This window comes from Salvia miltiorrhiza, chromosome 5 (assembly GCF_028751815.1).
Source record: "Salvia miltiorrhiza cultivar Shanhuang (shh) chromosome 5, IMPLAD_Smil_shh, whole genome shotgun sequence".
NCBI lineage: Eukaryota > Viridiplantae > Streptophyta > Magnoliopsida > Lamiales > Lamiaceae > Salvia > Salvia miltiorrhiza.
In genome coordinates this window covers 56164232-56184950 of record NC_080391.1, presented here as the reverse complement: position 1 = coordinate 56184950, position 20719 = coordinate 56164232, and the positions used below count along the sequence as shown (strand labels likewise).

The 20719-nt window shown below is 37.3% G+C and overlaps 3 protein-coding genes across 3 annotated transcripts; 1 reads left to right on the top strand and 2 right to left on the bottom strand.

The window, feature by feature from the left end:
- The first annotated feature begins 819 nt into the window (after nucleotides 1-819).
- Nucleotides 820-5434, top strand: LOC131025283 (uncharacterized). Its single transcript, XM_057954989.1, has 3 exons — nucleotides 820-1340; nucleotides 2574-4491; nucleotides 4568-5434. The coding sequence occupies exons 2-3, from the start codon at nucleotides 2581-2583 to the stop codon at nucleotides 5288-5290; spliced, it is 2634 nt and encodes an 877-aa protein (XP_057810972.1). The 5' UTR covers nucleotides 820-1340; nucleotides 2574-2580; the 3' UTR covers nucleotides 5291-5434.
- A 139-nt stretch (nucleotides 5435-5573) lies between these two features.
- LOC131025282 (uncharacterized) lies at nucleotides 5574-12791 on the bottom strand. The gene has a single exon (XM_057954988.1). It carries the CDS (start codon nucleotides 12170-12172, stop codon nucleotides 5816-5818), a length of 6357 nt encoding a protein of 2118 aa, XP_057810971.1. The 5' UTR covers nucleotides 12173-12791; the 3' UTR covers nucleotides 5574-5815.
- Nucleotides 12792-15587: 2796 nt separating this feature from the next.
- Nucleotides 15588-16418, bottom strand: LOC131026163 (uncharacterized). The gene has a single exon (XM_057955932.1). It carries the CDS (start codon nucleotides 16416-16418, stop codon nucleotides 15588-15590), a length of 831 nt encoding a protein of 276 aa, XP_057811915.1.
- Between the last annotated feature and the right edge of the window lie 4301 nt (nucleotides 16419-20719).

Below are 20719 nucleotides of genomic sequence, written 5' to 3'. Positions count from 1 at the left end.
TTAATTATATATCTATTTAATTTAGGAATAAAATCCCATTTAATAAAATAGAAAATATAATTGAATATTTAATTCATGAATTTACACGTGGCACGATTTAATTCGACGACAAATTTAATTGTCTACAAATTGCCCCATCGAGACTTGTTTATGGACGAAATGCCTTTGGTAATAGACGAGTCTCGAAATATATCTTGATAGTTTAAACTCTTATCGAGGAGTTCTTGATTTGGATTTGAATTTTATAAATAGTTTATACTCATATTTAGGAGTTCTTGAATTTCTTTGGATTTATAAATAGTTTATACTCGTATTTAGGAGTTCTTCATTTGATTTTGGATTTTTAAATAGTTTATACTCGTATTTAGGAGTTCTTCATTTGATTTTGGAATTTTAAATAGTTTATACTCGTATTTAGGAGTTCTTTGAATTTCTTTGGATTTATAAATAGTTTATACTCGTATTTAGGAGTTTTTGACTTGAAACCCTTTTCTTTCTTTTTTTTTTTTTTTTTTTAATAATCAAAGGTGGTCGAATATTCTTAATTCGTGCCCCTTTGAACGAACTTCAATTTATGGGCCGATCAAGAGAAGTCTGAGCTTAATTATTCTCCAACTTTAAATAGTCAAAGCAATTAATTACAAGCCCAACTCCACACGTTTTTTCTTAATTTAACCAAATAGGTAATCTTCGGCCCACTTCCTCCAATGAATGGGATTAGATATAACTTCAAGCCCAATACTCTTAATTTATTTAAGCTCATGTGACTTTCTTTCTTTCTTTTGCATGGCCCATTTAGGCTCTCTGTATTGAGATAGCAGCAAATGGGGACATTGCTCATTTTTTTTTTTTGCTGTGTTCCTCCAAACATATTAAATGAATCTTAGGACCACATCCCTTTTAAGCTTTACCAGCTTGTTTTGAAGGGCCTTTCATAGCTGGAACTCCACTCTTCGGCGCTGGAAGAACAGCTAAGTTTAGAGATTTGGTGAGAAGTTTGCTTATAAATAGAGCCTTTAGCTGTCATTAGTTTCATTCCATCTGAACTTGGGCAGCGTGTATTCTCTTGTATTTCATAGCCATAGCAGTCCCTCTTTATCATCTTCTACACAGCCTGCTCTAAGAGTTCTCCTTCGATAGCCATAGTAGCCATAGCTATAGTTCTCAAAACGAAGCTAAGCTTACTTCTAGTTCTCGCGGAGTGCCGCCGAAGGGTCGAAGGTGGTCGGAGGACAAGAACTTGACTTGTTGCCGATTTCGCTGAGCACCGGTGGAGAAGTCGTAAGTTTTCGAGTGGAGAAAGAGCTTTATCGACGACGAAGAAACCGTGCCACGTCGAGGTTTATCCCTTTTTACCATTTATATTTCATTACGAGCTTCTGTCTTTGGCTGCTGTAGTAGAGTATTTTGCTTCATCTGCTAGGTATAAAAGAAAATAGAGTTCTGTACTTTACTCTCTTCCTTACAGCGCTGCCCCCATATCTTCTCTCTCAATTTTCGCCAAGCTTTGCTCTATTTTTATTAGCATACTTATTGTATTCTTGTCGATGGATCACTAGCAGCTTGGTTCATTCCTTGTAAACAACGGTGGTATGAACGACGTTAGCAACAAACGCCCGTGCTTCATCAAGGTGAATCCTTTCGCCTCTCTTTCTTCCGCGAACGTTGTTTGTTAACCGAGGAGGTTGACGAGGCTGGGGCTGTGGAGGCTGGAGAGGATTTCGATTTCGTTGTCGACTTCGTTAGGATTGTTGTGGGAGAGGGGCGGTGCAGAAGGTTTCTTGACGGCGACGAGGCGGTTGTCTTCGCAGAGGACGCCGGCCCAGTTGCATGGGCTGCTGGCGGTGGTGTTCCAGAAGAGGGTGCGCCCCCCCCCCACCGCCGACCGGAGGGCTAAGAGGACGGCGCGGTCGCTGGAGAGATCTGCGCCGCTGGCGGCGGAGACGAGGACGACGAGGAGCAGCACCATTGCTGGGAGCTGTGCAGTCGCCAGCGATTGTTTCTCTCTCTTCTTCCTGCTTTTGCTTCCGCTTTATCTCTTCTTGCTTCTGCAGCCATCCATTGTCGAGTGTGTGTGAGAGAGAGAGAGAAAGAGTGGCACAGGTAGAGATAGAGAGAGAGAGGTGAGCTCTGGTGTGCCTTTCATTTGATGAGTGGGCCGATTTTTAAGAAAAAAAAAATATAATGGGCTTTCATTTTAAATGAGATGGGCTTTTATTTTCTTTTGTTTTCTCAAGGAGTAATAGATGGGTATTGGGCCTTCTTTTTGAAAGTTTAGGAGTGGGCCGATTTTTTTTTTTTTTTTTTTTTTAATGATTGAATTTCTATATATATATATATATACATATATATATATAATTCAAGGAGTGGTGGCCTCTTTTTTTTTTTTTTTTTTTTTAAATGATTAAATTTCTACTTTTTTATTATATATATATATATATATTTATATATATATATATATAATTCAATCTTGCCTCCTTTTGCTTGCTTCCTTTTATCTTGACTAGAATTTAATTCACATTTTATTTAAATGCAAATAAATTTCTAAGTCTGGATGTGTTGCTTCCTTGCAGTATCACGATGGTGGTCTTCAAAGATATTGTGGTCAAGGGTCAAGACTATTTGCTGATTTTGAGTGATGATGAGCAAGAGACGGAAATGGGCATGCATCTAAGAGTATTTCCGGCATTGATAGGCCACTATGTGAAACCTTGGCCCAAACTTTTGAATTCTCTATATCAGTCGGAATGGACCAGCGAGATCAGTTTGAACAAAGCGTCGAAGGCTCATACATTGCATCCGGCCCGTCCTTGGCAAAGCAAGGAATCCAATTTTCTATTGACTTTGAGGCGAAGGATCATCGATAAAGATGCCAAATGGGGAAGGGTTACAAGCTTTCGTGGGGAATTTCATTTCTTTGAAGGCTATTGGGAGTGGACTGAAGATATCCTTAGCCGCTGCGGGAATGAACTCCGAGTTGTTGGTATCTATGATGCAGTTTATGCCTCTCTTTTCACTTATGATTGCCAGCCCGAGATGGTTAAAGCGTTCTGTGAAGCTTGGTGTCCTGAGACGAACACCATTCTCACTTCATCTGGCGAGATGTCTATTTCTCTATGGGATTTACAGTATCTATCAGGGCTTCCGTGTACCGGGACACTGTATGATGAGGTTGTACCCTGCGCGAAAGAGATTCTTGGCAAAGATCAGTTTGGCAACCCGTTCATTCCCTTGAGTTGTAGATATTTACTCTCTGCTTACTATTCTCTTAAGCATCGTGATGGCGAGGATCCTAAGAGCTCAGTTTCTATCGATGAATGGATCAAATTTTGGTCGAAGAAGGCTTCAAAGTATTCTCATCCTCCTGCTCGCAGGGCAAAGAAATCTCAACGCCCCAAATCGACTCATAATCCGAGTGGTTCATTTGAAGCGCATCAACCATGGTCTTCTGAAGAAAGGGCCCCATTCATCGAGCTTGATGCTAGTGACAAGTATCACACCACTATGTACTTGGCAGCTCACATAGCTTGCTGGTTGTGTATTTTTGTTTTTCCAGATGGTGATGCCATGTCGATTAGACCAACTTCTTTCAAAATGGCAAGTTTGATGGCGTGCAAACAGAAAGTTGCCCTTACAGCTCCAGTTCTAGCCAGCATCTACAAAGGGTTGAACACTATCTCTAGTTCTATGGAGCCTTCTCTTGTCCTGGTGACGCTACCCTTTCATTTCATATATGGTTGGATAGCGCTCTATTTCAACACTCACATTCCCCTTCCAAGAAGCCTTGGTGTCGCCAAGATGACTCTATACTCAGGCGAAGGAGCTGCGAAGTATTATCTGCCTGTTGCGTGCCGCGAACGAATTCAATCGTACAATTCGATTCGCTGGAATTGTACCACATTCACCAAGGAAGATGACATTTTCTATGTCGATGGTGAAAATACAAGAGAGATTGAGCAATGCTTCTTCATGGCTATTCGCTCGAGTTTTTTGGTTCGCCGGCTGGATGACCACTTCATCGTGGAGTCTTATGGTCCTCACCGCTTCAGCCGTCAATTTAGCTATTACCAAATCGTACCCAGCAGCCTTACTCAGAACATTCGAAGGACATCTTTGGAAGAAGGTCTCAACCTTTGGCGCATGTGTTTGCTGCACAGATCGCGATCAAGGGCATGTTTTCCACGATCTTCTTTGAACATGAAGATACATTATTCAGTCGACTATAAGACTTGGTGGGATAGGACGTACAGATTTTCTTTTGAAGACAAAATCTCTTCTCCGGCTCATATCACTTTTAAAGGAAAAGATCAGGAAGAAGCAATCAACTCCAAAGATGGAAAGAGGAAGGTCGTCTCTACCACCCTCATAGCTGATTCTGGTAGTAGCAATTCTGAGCGTAATTGGAAAAAGAAGAGAATTGCGGGGTCCTCAAAACCGGCCGAGGGTCACATTGAGGAAGAGCAAACTCTAGTGGATGCCGATGTGAACAAGGTCTTTCCTCATCTCTTATCTTCTTTTCGTACATAATTTCACATTCTAATTGCATCTTCTTCTTGCCCTTTTGTAGACTTTGAAAGAAGTGTTTGGAAATAATCTTGAGAAGGGCTCACCAATTGACTGTGTATCCATTGAATCCAATAAGTCAAACGAGATTCCTTGTCTTGCTAAACAATCCCGCCCCCGACCAATGCCATCATGTGGGGCGCCTTCCGAGTTCAATGCCACACGCATGATCGATGATGAACTCAAGTCGTGCTGCAGGATCATCTGGGGAAAGCTTCGTGACAAGGTTGAGAGAACCAAAGTCGAGTTTCTATCGGCGCTTGAAGACGAGATACGGAGTGGCATTTCCCGTATGAAGATTATTTGTGGTCTTGACCTTTCCAACCTTGAAGATAGTATTGATGAACTATTCTCCAAAGCCACCGCTTTTGATAAAGTAAGGTCGGCTTCTCATGAGATCAATGAAGGCCACACACTCAAAGTTCGAGAGGTCAAGGTTTGCCTTCAAGAGAAGTTTGCCAAAGAGAAGAAGGATGCTGCGAATTGTGATGCTTTAAAAGCGGATCTTGATGAGTTGGAGAAACGCAAGAAAGAATTGTTGGTGTCTTTGGAGCAGCGAAGCCTGATACTCAAGACTACTCGTGGTGAGATCAAGGTACTCAAGGAAGACATGGCCAAGCTTGAGGAGGCTTCGAGAAATGATGAGGTCTTGAAGAATTTGGAAGCCTTGAAGCTTTCACTAGAGTCTATGCAGCAGATTTTGAGAGATCAAGACCCTTTTGCTTAGTATATTGCATTTTTATCATTCCTCTTTTGATGATTCTCATTTGGTTTATCATGGATATTTTGACATCTTCTCCCAATGCTTGTGCTTCTTTTGATGACTTGATTTCTTTGCTATTTTTGGAATGAAACGTTTTCTTTGGCTTCACATAATCAACTTAAATCATAACTTGATGATATAAATTGAAAAGAGTCAAACACAACTTACGACTGAACTTAGAAATTATCTAAGCTGCCTACGTACCCTTTTGAAAGGGATCAAGTCAAAACGTAGTTCATAGGATCAACAAGTGTTTGAGATTGGGTGCCGTGCACAGTTTATACTCATGCGGGCCAGGAGTAACATGCAGTTTAGGCTCGTGCGTCAAGGAGCTGGCTTCATACACTCCATTTTGTTTGCTTTTCTCCATTTCTGGTTTTTTTTTTTTTTTTTTTTTTTTATCTGACTCCTCTTTTTGGCTTTTTTTTTTTTTTTTTTTTTTTGCATTAAACTATATACATATGTACATGCTTCAACTTCTACCACCTTTCAAGGATAGTAACGTTTCAGGAACTTGCCATTGATAGGCCCAACTCTGACGTTGTCATCAGAAAGAAGCCTGTATGCTCCGTTTGTGTAGACTTCCTTGACAACATATGGGCCATCCCACCTTGATATGAATTTGTTTCCAACACGATGAGTGACAACGATTGGTCTCCTCACAGCGAGGACCAAATCTCCAACTTGAAAAGAACGCACTCGCACCGTCTTGTTGAAAGACTTTGAGAGGCGAGCTTGGTAGCATTCTAACTTTTGCTGAGCTTCCAGCCTTTTCTCATCTAGAGCTTCGAGTTCCTCCAGACGCAGACGTGCATTTTCTTCTTCAGTTAGCCCTTCCTGAATGGCCATTCTCAAAGAGGGAATTTGTTGCTCGAGAGGAATGACAGCTTCAACCCCATATACCAAAGAGTAAGGCGTTGCCTGCGTAGGAGTTCTATAGGTGGTTCGATATGCCCACAATGCTTCCCCAATACGTTCATGCCAGTCACGCTTTGATTTTGAAACAATTTTCTTCAACAGATTGCACAAAGTCTTGTTGAATGCCTCAGCCAACCCATTTGCCGGTGCATTATACATCGATGACTTCCGTTGCTTGAAGCCGAATTTTTCACAAAGCTTGTTTATCACCGTGTTGCTGAAAGGTGTTCCATTATCAGTTATGATGTAGCGAGGAACTCCATAGCGATAGATGATGTTGGTCTTGATAAACTCAGCAACGGTCTCTTTCTTCACTTCTCTTAATGGTATCGCCTCAGCCCACTTGGAGAAGTAATCGGTCGCTGCCAAAATGTATAAATGCCCCCCTGATGATTTTGTCAATGGACCAACAACATCCATGCCCCAGGCATCAAAAGGCCAGGACGCAACCGTGGGGTGTAGTGGTTCGGGCGGCTGATGGATGAGGTTTGCATGAAATTGGCAGGCTTGACATCTTTGCGCATAATCCAAACAATCTTTCACCATAGTTGGCCAGTAGTAGCCCATCCTCTTGATTCGAAAGTGCAGCTTTGGACCTGACTGATGAGCACCGCAAATGCCGGAATGCGCCTCTTCCATGGCTTTAGCAGCTTCTTCACTACTTAGGCACCTGAGAAATACTCCATCAAAAGACCTCCTATAAAGCGTCCCTTTGAAGAAAATGAAGCGAGTGGCGCGCCGTCGGATGTCAACCCTTCGACGTGGATCATTTGGTAATTTATCATACTTCAAATAATCAACCAACAATTGGCGCCAATCTTCTTCCTCAATTTCGAAGACCTCAACAAGATGACTTTCAATTTCTTCGCATTTCTCTTCTTCAAAAATAGGTGGTATAACCCATCTTTCACACACTGGAATTTGAATTTCGCCACTGATCATAGCTATGGTAGATGCGAGTTTAGCCAAGGCATCTGCTTGCTTATTTTCACTTCTTGGAACATGTTCGATTTCCACATCTCCAAGCCACTCAATGATCTTGCGAGCATACTTGACGTATGGCAATAATTCAGGTTTCTTCACTTCATACAGTCCAAGTATTTGATTAACCACCAATTTAGAATCACCATATACTTTGAGGTGAGATTGCTGCATATTCAACGCCATTTCCAAACCGAGGATCAGAGCTTGATATTCTGCTACATTGTTAGAGCAATTCTCAGTTAGAGTGAAGGAAAATGGCAGCACTTGACGTTCTGGTGTCACGAACACGATCCCGGCACCAGCACCTTCTTTATGAGATGCTCCATCGAAAAACATCCACCATGGTAGGGCGACATCGATTACAAGTGCATCTTCATCCGGGAGGTCATCACTTAGCTCCCATTCAGCAGGAATTGGGTGGTCTGCTAAGAAGTCTGCCAACACTTGTCCCTTCACAGCCTTTTGAGGAACATACACAATCTCAAATTGTTGCAGTTGGAGGTACCAACGTGCAAGCCTGTCAGATAAAACAGGTCTTGACATCACAAACTTTAAAGGGTTTGCCTTGGATATAAGGCGGACAGTGTGAGCTTGGAAATAATGCTTAAGCTTTTGGATGGAGAAAATCAATGCCAAACACAGCTTCTCAATTGGAGCATATTTCAACTCATTTGGTGTCATTGTTCTGCTCAAGTAGTATAATGCATTCTCTTTTCCACCTTCATTTTCTTGCGCAAGCAGAGCTCCCATGGATCGTTCTTGAGCAGCAATATACAAAATCAAGGGGCGTCCTGGCACAGGTGCTGCTAATACAGGAGGCTGCATCAAGTAAGATTTGATATTCTTGAAAGCATTTCTACATGACTCATCCCACTCGAATGGTATACCCTTCTTCATAATTCGGCTAAATGGTTGACACCTTCCAGCTAAATTTGAAATAAACCTTCGTAAGTATGCTAACTTCCCTTGCAAACTTTTCAGGTCATGGATATTTCGAGGTTCGGGCATCTTTAGTATGGCATCAATCTTTGCTTGTTCAATTTCTATCCCTTGATGGCGAACGATGAACCCAAGAAATTTGCCAGACTTGACACCAAATGCGCATTTTAGTGGATTCATCTTCAACTGATGTTTTCTCAATCGCTCAAAAACCATTCGTAGATCTTGTAGGTGATTGTTTCGTTTTTTGGACTTAACCACCAAATCATCCACGTAACACTCAACATTCTTATGAAGTATATCATCAAATATCTTCTGCATGGCTCTTTGGTAGGTGGCACCAGCGTTCTTCAACCCAAATGGCATCACTTTGTAGCAATAGATTCCTTTCGGGGTTCGAAATGCTGTTAACTCTTCCTCATTTGGTGACATGCGAATTTGATTGTAACCGGAAGATCCATCCATGAAGGTTAATGCTTCATGCCCAGTTGTGGCATCGATCATCAATTCGGCAATTGGCAATGGAAAGTCATCCTTGGGGCATGCTTCATTCAAGTCCCTGAAGTCAACACATACACGAATTTGTCCATTTTTCTTTCTTACTGGAACAATGCTTGAAATCCATGTTGGGTATTTGACTTCTCTAATAAAACCCACATTGATGAGTTTGTTCACTTCAGCTTCAATTAGAGGAACTAATTCTGGTCGGAATCGGCGCTGGGCCTGCTTGACTGGTCGTGCATCCTTTCTAACAGCTAAATGATGAACAGCTATCTTGGAGCTCAACCCCGGCATTTCCTTATAAGACCATGCAAAGATGTCTTTGAATTCTTTGAGCAATTCGATATATGAGTATTCCTCATCAACGGTCAGCAACGCACTGATGTAAGTGGGTCGTGGATCTTCAACAGTGCCCAAATTAATTTCTCTCAATTCATCAACAGTAGCCTTAACTCCTTCTTCAAACTGTTGAGGAGCTATTTCAGCGTCTTCTTCTTCGACAACCACTTCTTCACATGAGGTGATATGGTTTGATGTAACAACATCTTCGCGACGCACTTGACCTTGAGTAGTATGAGGAAGAGGAACTGGATTACTAGCACTATTAGTAGTGTAGTAAGATGAAGCCACACTCTCTCTATCTTCATCGTCTTCGGCATCCCGTGTAAAGATGATTGTCTTCATTTTGGCCTTCAATTCTTTTCCACATGATATGAGCAAAGTGGTACACCTCTTCATACGAGAAGGAATCGAGCTCCTTAGCTTTTCTGTTATGTCCAATTCATTGGCCCCTTTTGTCACGTCCTTTTTCCATGACTTGCCTTTGCCAAGCCTTTTAAAGACAGATATTCGTTGAGCTTTTCTTTCATCCAATCTTTTGAAAACAGAAACCCTTTGGGTTCTCGGATTGCTTGAAGATTTCGGGATTTGCTTGGTGCTAGCATAGTTAGCAGTGGCTCTCTTGATGGCAATACGAATGGGGCTTTGCACCATGTATCCCAAGCCTGCCTTGGGATTTTGGCTTGTATTAGCAGTTTTTCTCACATAAGACTTTGACGTGGAGCTTTCTTGGGGATTGTATCCAGCATTCACAAGGAGTTTGTATGCCTTCGGACCAAAGTGTTTTGAGAGTTCTTTGTCTGAGAGATCTCCATGTTCTGTGGCGCCACTTTGCTTTGGTCGGTCAAAATCTTTGAGTGACTGAGGAATGGGCTTTTTGGCATCAATCTTAGTCAAAGGGATGGTGAAACCTTCCATCTTTGGGTGAGATTCTTTCTCTTGGCGGGATCCTGACTCCTCCTGTGGTACATCCCTTTCCACCATTGTTGCTTTAGTTCTTCCCAAATAGAATTGAGCATCGGCGAAATGTGACTCTGCTTCTGTGAAAGGTTTGTGATCACCAACCACTTTTCTTACGGTGCCATTTTGATAGTATTTGAAGCATTGATGCAATGTAGAAGGAATGACACCATTTTCGTGAAGCCATGGTCGACCCAGAAGCATGGTGTAGGATGTCCTTGCATCAATCACATGAAGCAACGCTGTGGACTCCATGTCCTGCATCTGCAATCGCAGCCTTATAGTTCCAAGAGCTCTTTGTCCTTCATGGTTGAAACCTTGAATCATCAATCGACTGTTTGACAGCTCTTCTGCTTGGATTCCCAATTGCTTCAAAGTCCTTAGTGGCAAGATATTGACTGCCGAGCCTCCATCGATGAGAATTCGATTGACCTTTTGTTCCTGTGTATAACAACTCACGAACAATGGCCTGTTATGAGGTTCGAATCCAAGTTGCAAGTCTTCATTGGAGAATGTGATTGCCAATGCATCATCGCCTTCTTCCATGTTTATTTCAGGTTCTTCATCTACTTGGTTAGATGTATCATACAGGGTTCCAATACCTTCTATTATGTCATTCAAGTCGGTGGAGACCATATTTACAGTATTAGCGTCTTCTTCAAGAGATATTTTCCCTTCTCGAGCTAACCGCATGACCCTGTCTTTGAAGATGAAGCAATCATGTATGGGGTGCCCAACCAGACGATGGTATTTGCAATAATTTGGATCGTCTGTCCTCCCTGCTTCATTTGGTCGCTTCATTTCTGGCAACTCGATAAGCTTTTCTTTGAGCAGGTCATCAAAAATTCCTGAAACATCAGAGTCTAAGAAAGGGTATTGCTTTTGTTGCATTTCTTTCAAGGTAAGTCTTCTTTGCCCCATGTCTCGGGAAGAGTTCTGATTATCTCGTGGAGCATTCTGGTTGTCTTCCTGATTAACTTCTTTCTTTAGAAATTTCACAGAAGTTGCTTTCACTGCCATAGATTCCTTCTTTGGTGCTTTGTCATATGGTTTTCCTCCTTTCTTGAACTCTGGCTTGAATTTGCTAGACTCCTGGATTGGTGGTCCTTCGATCCCTCTTGCCATCATGCTCAACTCCATATCATGAGCTCTAGTGGCTAGTTCCTCGAATGTTCTTGGCTGGATTCCTCGCAGAATATATTGCAAGCCCCAATGCATCCCTTGAATACACATTTCGATGGCAGATGATTCAGACAATCGATCCTTGCAGTTGAGACAAAGGTTTCTCCATCGGTTGATGTAGTCAATGACTGGCTCTTCTTTGAATTGACGTGAACTTGTGAGCTCCACCATGCTGACAGTTCTTCTAGTGCTATAGAAGCGGTTGAGGAACTCATGCTCCAGCTGTTCCCAACTATCAATTGAGTTTGATTCTAAGTCGGTGTACCAATCAAAGGCATTACCTTTCAATGAGCGAACAAACTGTTTGACCAAATGATCTCCATAAGTACCAGCGTTGTTGCATGTTTCAATGAAATGAGCCACATGTTGTCTTGGATTTCCTTTGCCATCGAACTGTTGAAATTTTGGTGGTTGATAGCCAAGAGGCATCCTCATACTGTCAATTCGCCGAGTATATGGCTTGGAGTAAGTTAACGATGACTTGGAGCTTCCATCGGAGTTATTCTTCATTGTTGCTTCGATGAACTCTTTGAGTTGGTCAATGGGAATGAGGCCACCAGACGAGAAGAGAATGTCTTTTCCTGAAGGCTTTTTTCCATCACTCTTTGATTTGTCTTTGGAGATTTCTTCATCGTTATTCTCACCATCTTCTTCGCTTTCTTCGCCTTCCCTATCGTTGTTGGCGTGGCTTGAATCTCCTTTTTCTCCTTTAAGCTTTGCAATCTGGGCATCTTGCTCTTGGATGTGCTTGGTTAGAGATTCAACCATCTTTGTCAAGTTCAAGAGTTGTTCCTCCATGGTGGAAGTGTTTGTCATCATGACACTTGCATGGAGTTGATAATTTTCAGTGGGGAATGTGAAGCTTCTCTCAAAGTTGTCATCTTCTTCATGGATAGATGGAAGACGGGAGGTCGTCTTGGACACCTCTTGCATCAATTTTGCTTTGCTTCGCGTGATCACACCGATGCTTTCCGAAGAACCTTTAGATGAAGCTGGAGCAGTTGCATTTGGTTGAATGGACATTGTTCAAGATTTTTGGTGAAGAGTAGAGATGAGAGGTAGAGATGTCCCACCGGGCGTGCCAAAATTTGTAAACACAAATTTTTTGTATTTCAATTTGATAAAATACAAAAGTGTTACAAAGATAATTTGATAGATTTGAAGATAGATTTATGCGGGTTGCAATCTCTAGTTAATCCTCTGATTCTTCTCTTCCATTTGATTCTTGAACAAAATCGAAGGTTCTTGAAATACTTGATTTGATGACACCAATCCAAGGGACTTAAGTCATGATTTTGGATTGAACGTTGAACTTGATTTGATTTGATTTGAAGAACGTCCTTAGAATTTGTAAGAACGCCTTGAAGCTTTCGAACTTGATTTCTTTGGATACTTGAAGATCACTTCAGAGATTTGCAGGAATACTTGAAGAGTTTGAAGGATACTTGAAGATTTGAACGCTCAAATACTTGAAGATTCGAATGATACTTGAAGATTTGAATTCTCAAATACTTGAAGATTCGAATGATACTTGAAGATTTGAATTCTCAAATACTTGAAGATTCGAAGGATACTTGAATGTTGCCTTGAAGATCTTGAAGATTTGAAGGATACTTGATGAATACTCGAAGACTTGATAGAATTCATTGAACTCCTCAATCTTCCACTTCAACTTGTGATACTAGAGAGAATTCTTTATGCTCTTCGATCTTCCGCTCCTTCACGTTGTGATAATGAGCACCCCGACACCTCTATTTATAGATTTCAGAGATGGGCTTCATGGGCTTTATGGGCTTTGGGCCTCCATGCATGGGCCTTAGGGCTTTAGGTGTCCATAAGCCCATTAATTCATTTATGTTAAATATTAATTATATATCTATTTAATTTAGGAATAAAATCCCATTTAATAAAATAGAAAATATAATTGAATATTTAATTCATGAATTTACACGTGGCACGATTTAATTCGACGACAAATTTAATTGTCTACAGCATTTTAGACCAATCGACCAAAAATTGGTCGTTAATATATACTCCCTCCGTCCCACCATTTTAGTCCCTTATTCCATTTTGAGATGTTCCAAAAAGATAGTCCACTTTTCTAATTAATACTATATAAAAATATTATTTTTATTAAATTAACCTTATTTAATGCTTTACTTAAATGTGAAAAGGATGTGTGAAAATAATAAATAAGGGTATAAAAGATAAAAGTATAAAAATTAAATGCATTTTCTTAATATGTGTGAAAAATGGGAGAGGACTAAAATGGTGGGACGGAGGGAGTATCTAATCTTTAATTAAATACTTGAAGGTAAAAACCCCACAAAATCATGAACTACATATCACCTTATAGTTTTTGTTTTTAATTTTTTATTTAAAAAAATATTGACAAGCCCTGTGATATTTTTCGAATTCTTAAATTTGAAAGGGATAATTATCAGATTAAATCCCAAATTACTTGCCTAACTTATAAATTAGTATTCTGAATTTTCAATGATATAAGTAAAAGACCTCAATTATTGACATTTTTATCAAATATATTTTCACAAAGCGTTTTTTATCGACAAAATGCTTACTTATAAGGATTTAATTTGTCAATGAGGATCATAACTTTTTTTTTTCTTGACGTTCTGAAATTCTTTGACATGTGTCATCTCTTTGTTTTATACTAGGACCCCATATATAATATGAAATTTATTTTGTCTCTAATAATTAAGAAATGATGTGTTATAACAAAGTAGGACCCCATATATATATAATACTATAAAATTAAAAATTTCTCTAATAATTAAGAAATAATGCGTTCTCACGAAGTAGGTATTTAATCGACTAAATACGTACGTATACTATATTTAGGCAATTTGACTAGCTTACTTCAACTCTATAGCAAATTATGTTGATTGATATTATTTTATAATTACCACATCATATCTTAATCTCTCCTATAAATTTCTATTCCAATTTTCCATCCTGTGTTATTGCTGGAATGCAATAAGAGCATAGTAAATATTTTCTGTTATTAAATTTCGATTGTCGCAGCAGTTCAAAATAAAATTATTCAAAATTAGAGCTTAGGTTAAAGCTTAATTTATTTGCAGCCTACATTAGAACTCCCTTTGGCGGCATGAGATAATTAAATAAAGGAGAGAATTAAATAAAGGAGAGAGAGAGTACTAGTAAAAATTAAACCGCATGCTTCATATATATAATCTATAAATATTTTAGTATAAATAATAAATATATATATTACATAAAGAAAAGTTAGAAAACTAATATTTTCCACTTCGGGTCAATATAAATATTTTTAAAAAAGAAAGCGAGCATTAAAATTATCATTAATATAAATAACATGAATAACATGGAAATGTAAATATAGGTAAAATAGTTAAAATAATGCAATTCTAATCACGAGAAAGAAAAAAAATGCTGCGTGGCCTCTTTTCGTTTAAAAAGTTTATTTTACAAACTATAATATTAATATATTATATTGTGACTATAAAAAAGTGATTTAGCTTATTCCATTTTTTCCAGGATAAAACACCTTTTTAAAAAGAAATATCAGGGACCACGATTTTCCAGAATTAAAAAAGGACAATTCTATTGGTAAACGACATTATGCATTTAATACAAATATATAGATAAAAAATCAGGATTGTTGTGGTGATGGTGACTAAGAAACAAAAGTATATTCTCTCAAAAAAGAAGTATAAATGATTTTATTCTTCTGTCATATATATTGCTCATCTTTCCATCACAAAATAACATTTTTTTATCAATAAAAGTGCAATATATTAAAAAACTTGGTACCAGTAGTACCAAAACAGTTACTGTTGTGGAAATGCTTGGGAAGACAATCAACGCAGCAAGAACATAAAAGAAAAGAATACGAAAGCGATTTACGTGGTTCGGATTTTTCAATCCTACATCCACGGAGAAGAAACGATCAATTCTATTTCACTATGAACACTCAAGAACCTTTACAATTACAATTGAGAACACTCAACACTAGAAGAAGTGTATAGCCTACAAATCTATCAAGATTGCTATAATTCCTCACTCTCAACTAGTTTACAGTAATGAAAATTCTTAAGCTACAACTCAACAACTAATCTAGGTATTTAAACAAGAGAAATAGCAGTTGAGAAGGTTGAGTTGCGCGCTGACTTCTGGAATGAAGGAACAGATCCGTTGGATCTGTTGTAACTAACCTAAAACTGAACTCCCTTAACTCTTGCATATTTGCTAACTGATCCCTCAGCTATAGACTAAACACCCTTACATATTCTACCAGTCAGAGGGGAGAAAAAACCAGAGCAGAGAAATCAAAGACGCCAGAGGAATCGAATGCCAGAGCAGCGAAATGCATCGCCAGAGAAATCAGAGTCAGAGCAGCGAAATCGTATTGACTAATTGTATGTAGATACTTTACTCACAGTTACAAAAAGGAAAGTGAGTACTCTCGGGAGCACCACAAAGAAAAAGGAACATTCACTTCCACAATTTGAAAAGTCTTGTTCCAACTCCAAAGTCTACCTTTAACATCCAACACAAGTTTTTGTGTATCACACGCCTTTCCTTCAAACCTACTTTCATTTCTATAATTCCACAGCAGCCATATTGTTCCAACCCAAAGAGCTTTCAAAAATTTTCTGCTTTTCTTACCTTTGCCGCCATGAGTAAAAGACAAAAAATGTTGAGAAAGACCTTGTGGCTTTGCCGTTTTGATGTTGAGCCATTGCTGAATTTGATCCCAAATTTGTTCGGCTTTTGGGCAATGAAGAAACATGTGTTCCACCGTCTCTTCATGACACACGCATGCATTGCACCACTTCTCTTCAACTTTAATCGGTACATTCGTCTTTACCAAATTGTCACACGTCGCCAATCTATTTCTCAAGCTTCTCCATGCAACAACCCTCGCCTTATGGGGGGTTGGCGCCTCCCAAACTTGGGCCAACACCTCGTGATGGGTAGATGCCATCTCGCCTTTCTCCTTTGAAATGGCCTCATATGCCGACTTGGTTGAGAAAACTCCATCTTTTGCTGCTTTCCATTTCCATCCATCCTTCTTTCCTGCACGAGGAGCCAAAGTAGAGATAACCAGCAACATATTGTTAACCATCCCAATCTCCCTCTCACGCAAATCTCTTCTCCACCTGAACTCCCAATTCCACTCCTCTCCCACCCGTTTCCCAAACTCTCCGACCAACCCCTGTTGATCTGAACTCAGCGAAAATAATCCATCACAAAATAACATATAATCCATTTAAAAGTATACACGAAGAAAACAAGGATTATAAACTAAATTTATTATTTGTAGCCCATTCAATAAACTAAAAATATTTTTATATTTTTATACTTATATAAAATTGATACTAATTCAGTTATCATATTTATAAATATAAAAAAAAGTTAATTTCAATTGAATGTATTTGTGTTAAATATAAAAAAAAATAAAAAATAAAGAAGAAAATTCACAATAATAAAAATTAATATTATAAAAAGACATAAAAATGATAAAAAAAAAATTAGATTTATTCAAAAAAAGATGATAGAGGAGAGAGATTTCTTTTTAAATTTAATCTTTAAATAAATGTAACTTTTACATTTTAAATCAAATATTTACATAAAATATACACGCTCCGTCCCACGAATCTTGACACATATTCCTTTTTGGGCCGTCCCACGAATCTTGACAAATTTCTAAATAATTATTACCTTCTCTCTCCTACTTTATCACTTTTATACTTTATTAACTATACACTTAAAATACTAATCTACAATTCCTTAATTCTCGTGCCGAAATCAAACGTGTCAAGATTCGTGGGACGGAGGGAGTATCAAATTAAAGCTTATCGTGGGTTTTAATTTGATATGCATATTAAATATTACTACTATATAATTAGTTAAATTTCACAATTTTAAAAAGCAATAAAAAAATAAAGAAAAAGGAAATTATAAAATATAGTAAACTAAACCTTCAATTTTACTATTTACAAAATTGTCATTCAATTTTGAAATCGATTTCAAATTGAAATCTTTACTTTTTAACATAGTATACATCCCATCTTAAAATAAGATGTTAAAAATGGCAGTTCAATTGTTGAGAGTTTTTCAAATTTAAAGAAAACCACAAAGAAAAAAAAAATAATATATACATTAAGTGAAAATTAAAGTAATTTATTTATTTTTAAAAAAATTAACAGAGAAAAAACAACATATTTACACACTAATTCTTTAGGTGATTCGAACCTATAATTTATTAATTGAAGAATAAACATCTTATCAATATAAACCTGAATCCTGTCTAAAAAACGATCGTCCATGAATAAACGATCGTCTTCCGTCTAAAAAATGTGTATTTTTCAATCCGAAAAAAAAAACTAAATAAATTTTTAAAAAAATATCAAGATATGGTCACACTCATGAAACAAAATTTATAAATATGTGTATTTGTCAATCTGAAAAAAGTAGTACTAAAATAAAGATGAAAATGGCATGGGAATTGACGTCGATCAACATTATTGACCACATAAAATGTATCTAAATTTAATACTAATCGTTGACGGTTGTACATTTTTATTTTATTTTCGCATGCGGTGAAAAATAAGTATTTTATTATATCGTCACTTCATTAATTAGACCATTAAATATTACGCAAAAATAAATAGGATATTTCTGGAAAATATTACTATTAACGATTATTCCAAACGTTGTGCCAAAACGTATAAGAAATTTGGGGCAATAATTTATTAATAATAGAGACAATTATTATTAATGTTTTTATGGTGCCTATAGAGAAAGAGACTTGCACGACAATACATGCATCACAGTATCTGACAATTATTAGTTCGTGGTAACAATTTTAAATCAGATCTAATTAAGATTATATAAATTAGTTTCTTAATATATAGTTTGTCGGCTATTTATTTACTGGAGTATTTATTTATTTTTATTTGGGAAAAGCCAGTCGGCTATTCAAATGCAATACAATAAAGATGCATGCGTTTGATGTTTACAAGTAAACTCATCATTTAAATCAAATATATAAATACAATCAATTAATTCAAATAGTACTAGATTTTTATCACGTTGGCCGTGCCAAGCTTTCTCGTTTTATTTTTATTTTTAATAATATAATAATATGCAAATTGAATTTTTCGTCTTGACTTTTGGATATCGTTCACTCGAATTTTAATACACGAGTTCATATTTCGCCTCAAAAAAGAAGTTCAAATATGATAGTTCCATCATATTTTTCACTCACACATTAATGACAAGGTGACGCTTGGCGACGAAGAGGTTAGATGTAAATTCTGCAAAAGCCAAAGGGAGACGACTGACCATCTGTTCCTCCTTTGTTCGAAAACCGCGGAGCTTTGGGACGAGATTCAGAAATGGCTGGGATTCACCACAGTTAGACTCAATACGGCAAGAAGACACTTCGAGACGTTCGTTGATCTGAAAAGCGGAAAGAAGAACAGGAAGTTTCTTATGATGGTATGGGTGTGCTCCATTTGGATGCTGTGGAGACGCAGAAACGAATGCAGATTTGAAGACGGTGGCTGGGATTGTAAAACCGTCTTGTCGGATATTAAGGTTAGGACTTGGAGTTGGAACAAAATCTTCGAGATTATTCCGAAAGACCTGAATTTTTCTGATTGGTGTACTGATAACTTGGTCACCAATCTCTTGTAAAACTTTTGCTGGTACCCCTGGTACCATTTCATATTGATTTCTTACTTGATCAAAAAAAAAAAAATTAATGACACACCATGTGAGAATATATGCTAAACAAATCCAATTCTTTTTACATTGAGATACGATAATGTTAGTACATAAAACCAACAAATATACATAAAAAAAAATGAATTGGTCTCCTGTGCGGTTGACTGCATGGAATGCGGTGTGATACTTTTAATAAGCATAAGATATACTCTCTCCGTCCCACGAATCTTGACACGTTTGGTTTCGACACGAGAATTAAGGAATTGTAGATTTAATGTTTTAAGTGTGTAGCTAATAAAGTATAAAAGTGATAAAGTAGGAGATAAAATGTAATAAAGTCATAAAGTAGGAGAGAGAATGTAATTAAGACCCCTTATTTTTGGACTAATTATTACTTTATTTGAATATGTGTCAAAATTCGTGGGACGGAGGGATCGGAGTACATTTGTTCGTACAAATGTATACTTACGTAATAGTACAAGTTCTTATAAATAAAAGTAACACTTATCGTAAATAAATGTAATAGTTTAGAAATATTACATTTTATTGTAACAATAATTATTTTTTATTACGACAATTACTCGACCAAATAGTTAAGAATAAAAGTATTAATGAGTGAAAATAACTAAAAGTAAAAGTTCTATGAATAAAAGTAAACATTATTGTGAAGAAATGTAAACTTTCAAACCGTCCGCATCGTATACAGTTGACCGCACAGGAGAATTTGCTTTAAAAAAAATATTCACAAAACAATAGGTGTTGATACACAAGAAGATACAACAATTCGAAAACAAAAATTGAAAAACTATCGTCCCAAATTACAAAAATATATAAAAAGAAACTATTACTCCCTCCGTCCCACCGTAAGTGAGACCTTTTTTTTTGGCACGGAAATTAAGAAATGTGTATTTTGTGTGTAGGTGAAAAAGTGAAAAAGTGTTTAAAGGGAAAAACTTTTATCCAAAAAGGAAAAAGTCTCACTTACAGTGGGACACCCAAAATAGAAAGAGTCTCAGATACAGTGGGACGGAGGGAGTAATTAGCTAATGACATTCATATGATACCAATTCGACATGGTATAATTATTTATAATTATCAATTATCATACACCAATAGTTAGGGGTGGAAAATCGGGTTGCGGGTATCGGGTATACCCTCACCCGTCCCGATACCCGCGCGGGTATCGGGTACCCGATACCCGCAAAATTCGGGTGGAGGGTCGGGTGCGGGTATCGCATCCTCAAAAATCGCGGGTAGAGGGTACCCGCGGGTATACCCGCGGGTACCCGCATACCCGCAATAAATATTTAAAAAATAAAATTAAATAATTTTATTTTATAATATTAGGAATTAAACCAATTAACCAAAATTAAATATTAGGAATTAAACCAATTTTATTAGGAATTAAACCAATAAATATTAGGAATTAAACCCATAAATATTAGAAATTAAACCAATAATATTAGGAATTAAACCAATAAATATTAGGAATTTTATTTAATAATATTAGGAATTAAACCAATTAGGAATTGAACCAATAAATATTAGGAATTAAACCAATAAATATTATGAATTAAACCAATAATATTGGGAATTAAACCAATAATATTAGGAATTTTATTTAATAATATTAGGAATTAAACCAATAAATATTAGGAATTAAACCAATTTTATTTAATAATATTAGGAATTAAACCAATTAACCAAAATTTAAAAATAAAATTAAATAATTTTATTTAATAATATTAGGAATTTTATTCGTCACAGGTTTTATGGATAATCGATGAAATAGAAAGGATATTTTCAATTTTTTTTGTGAAATGCGGGACAAAATACCCT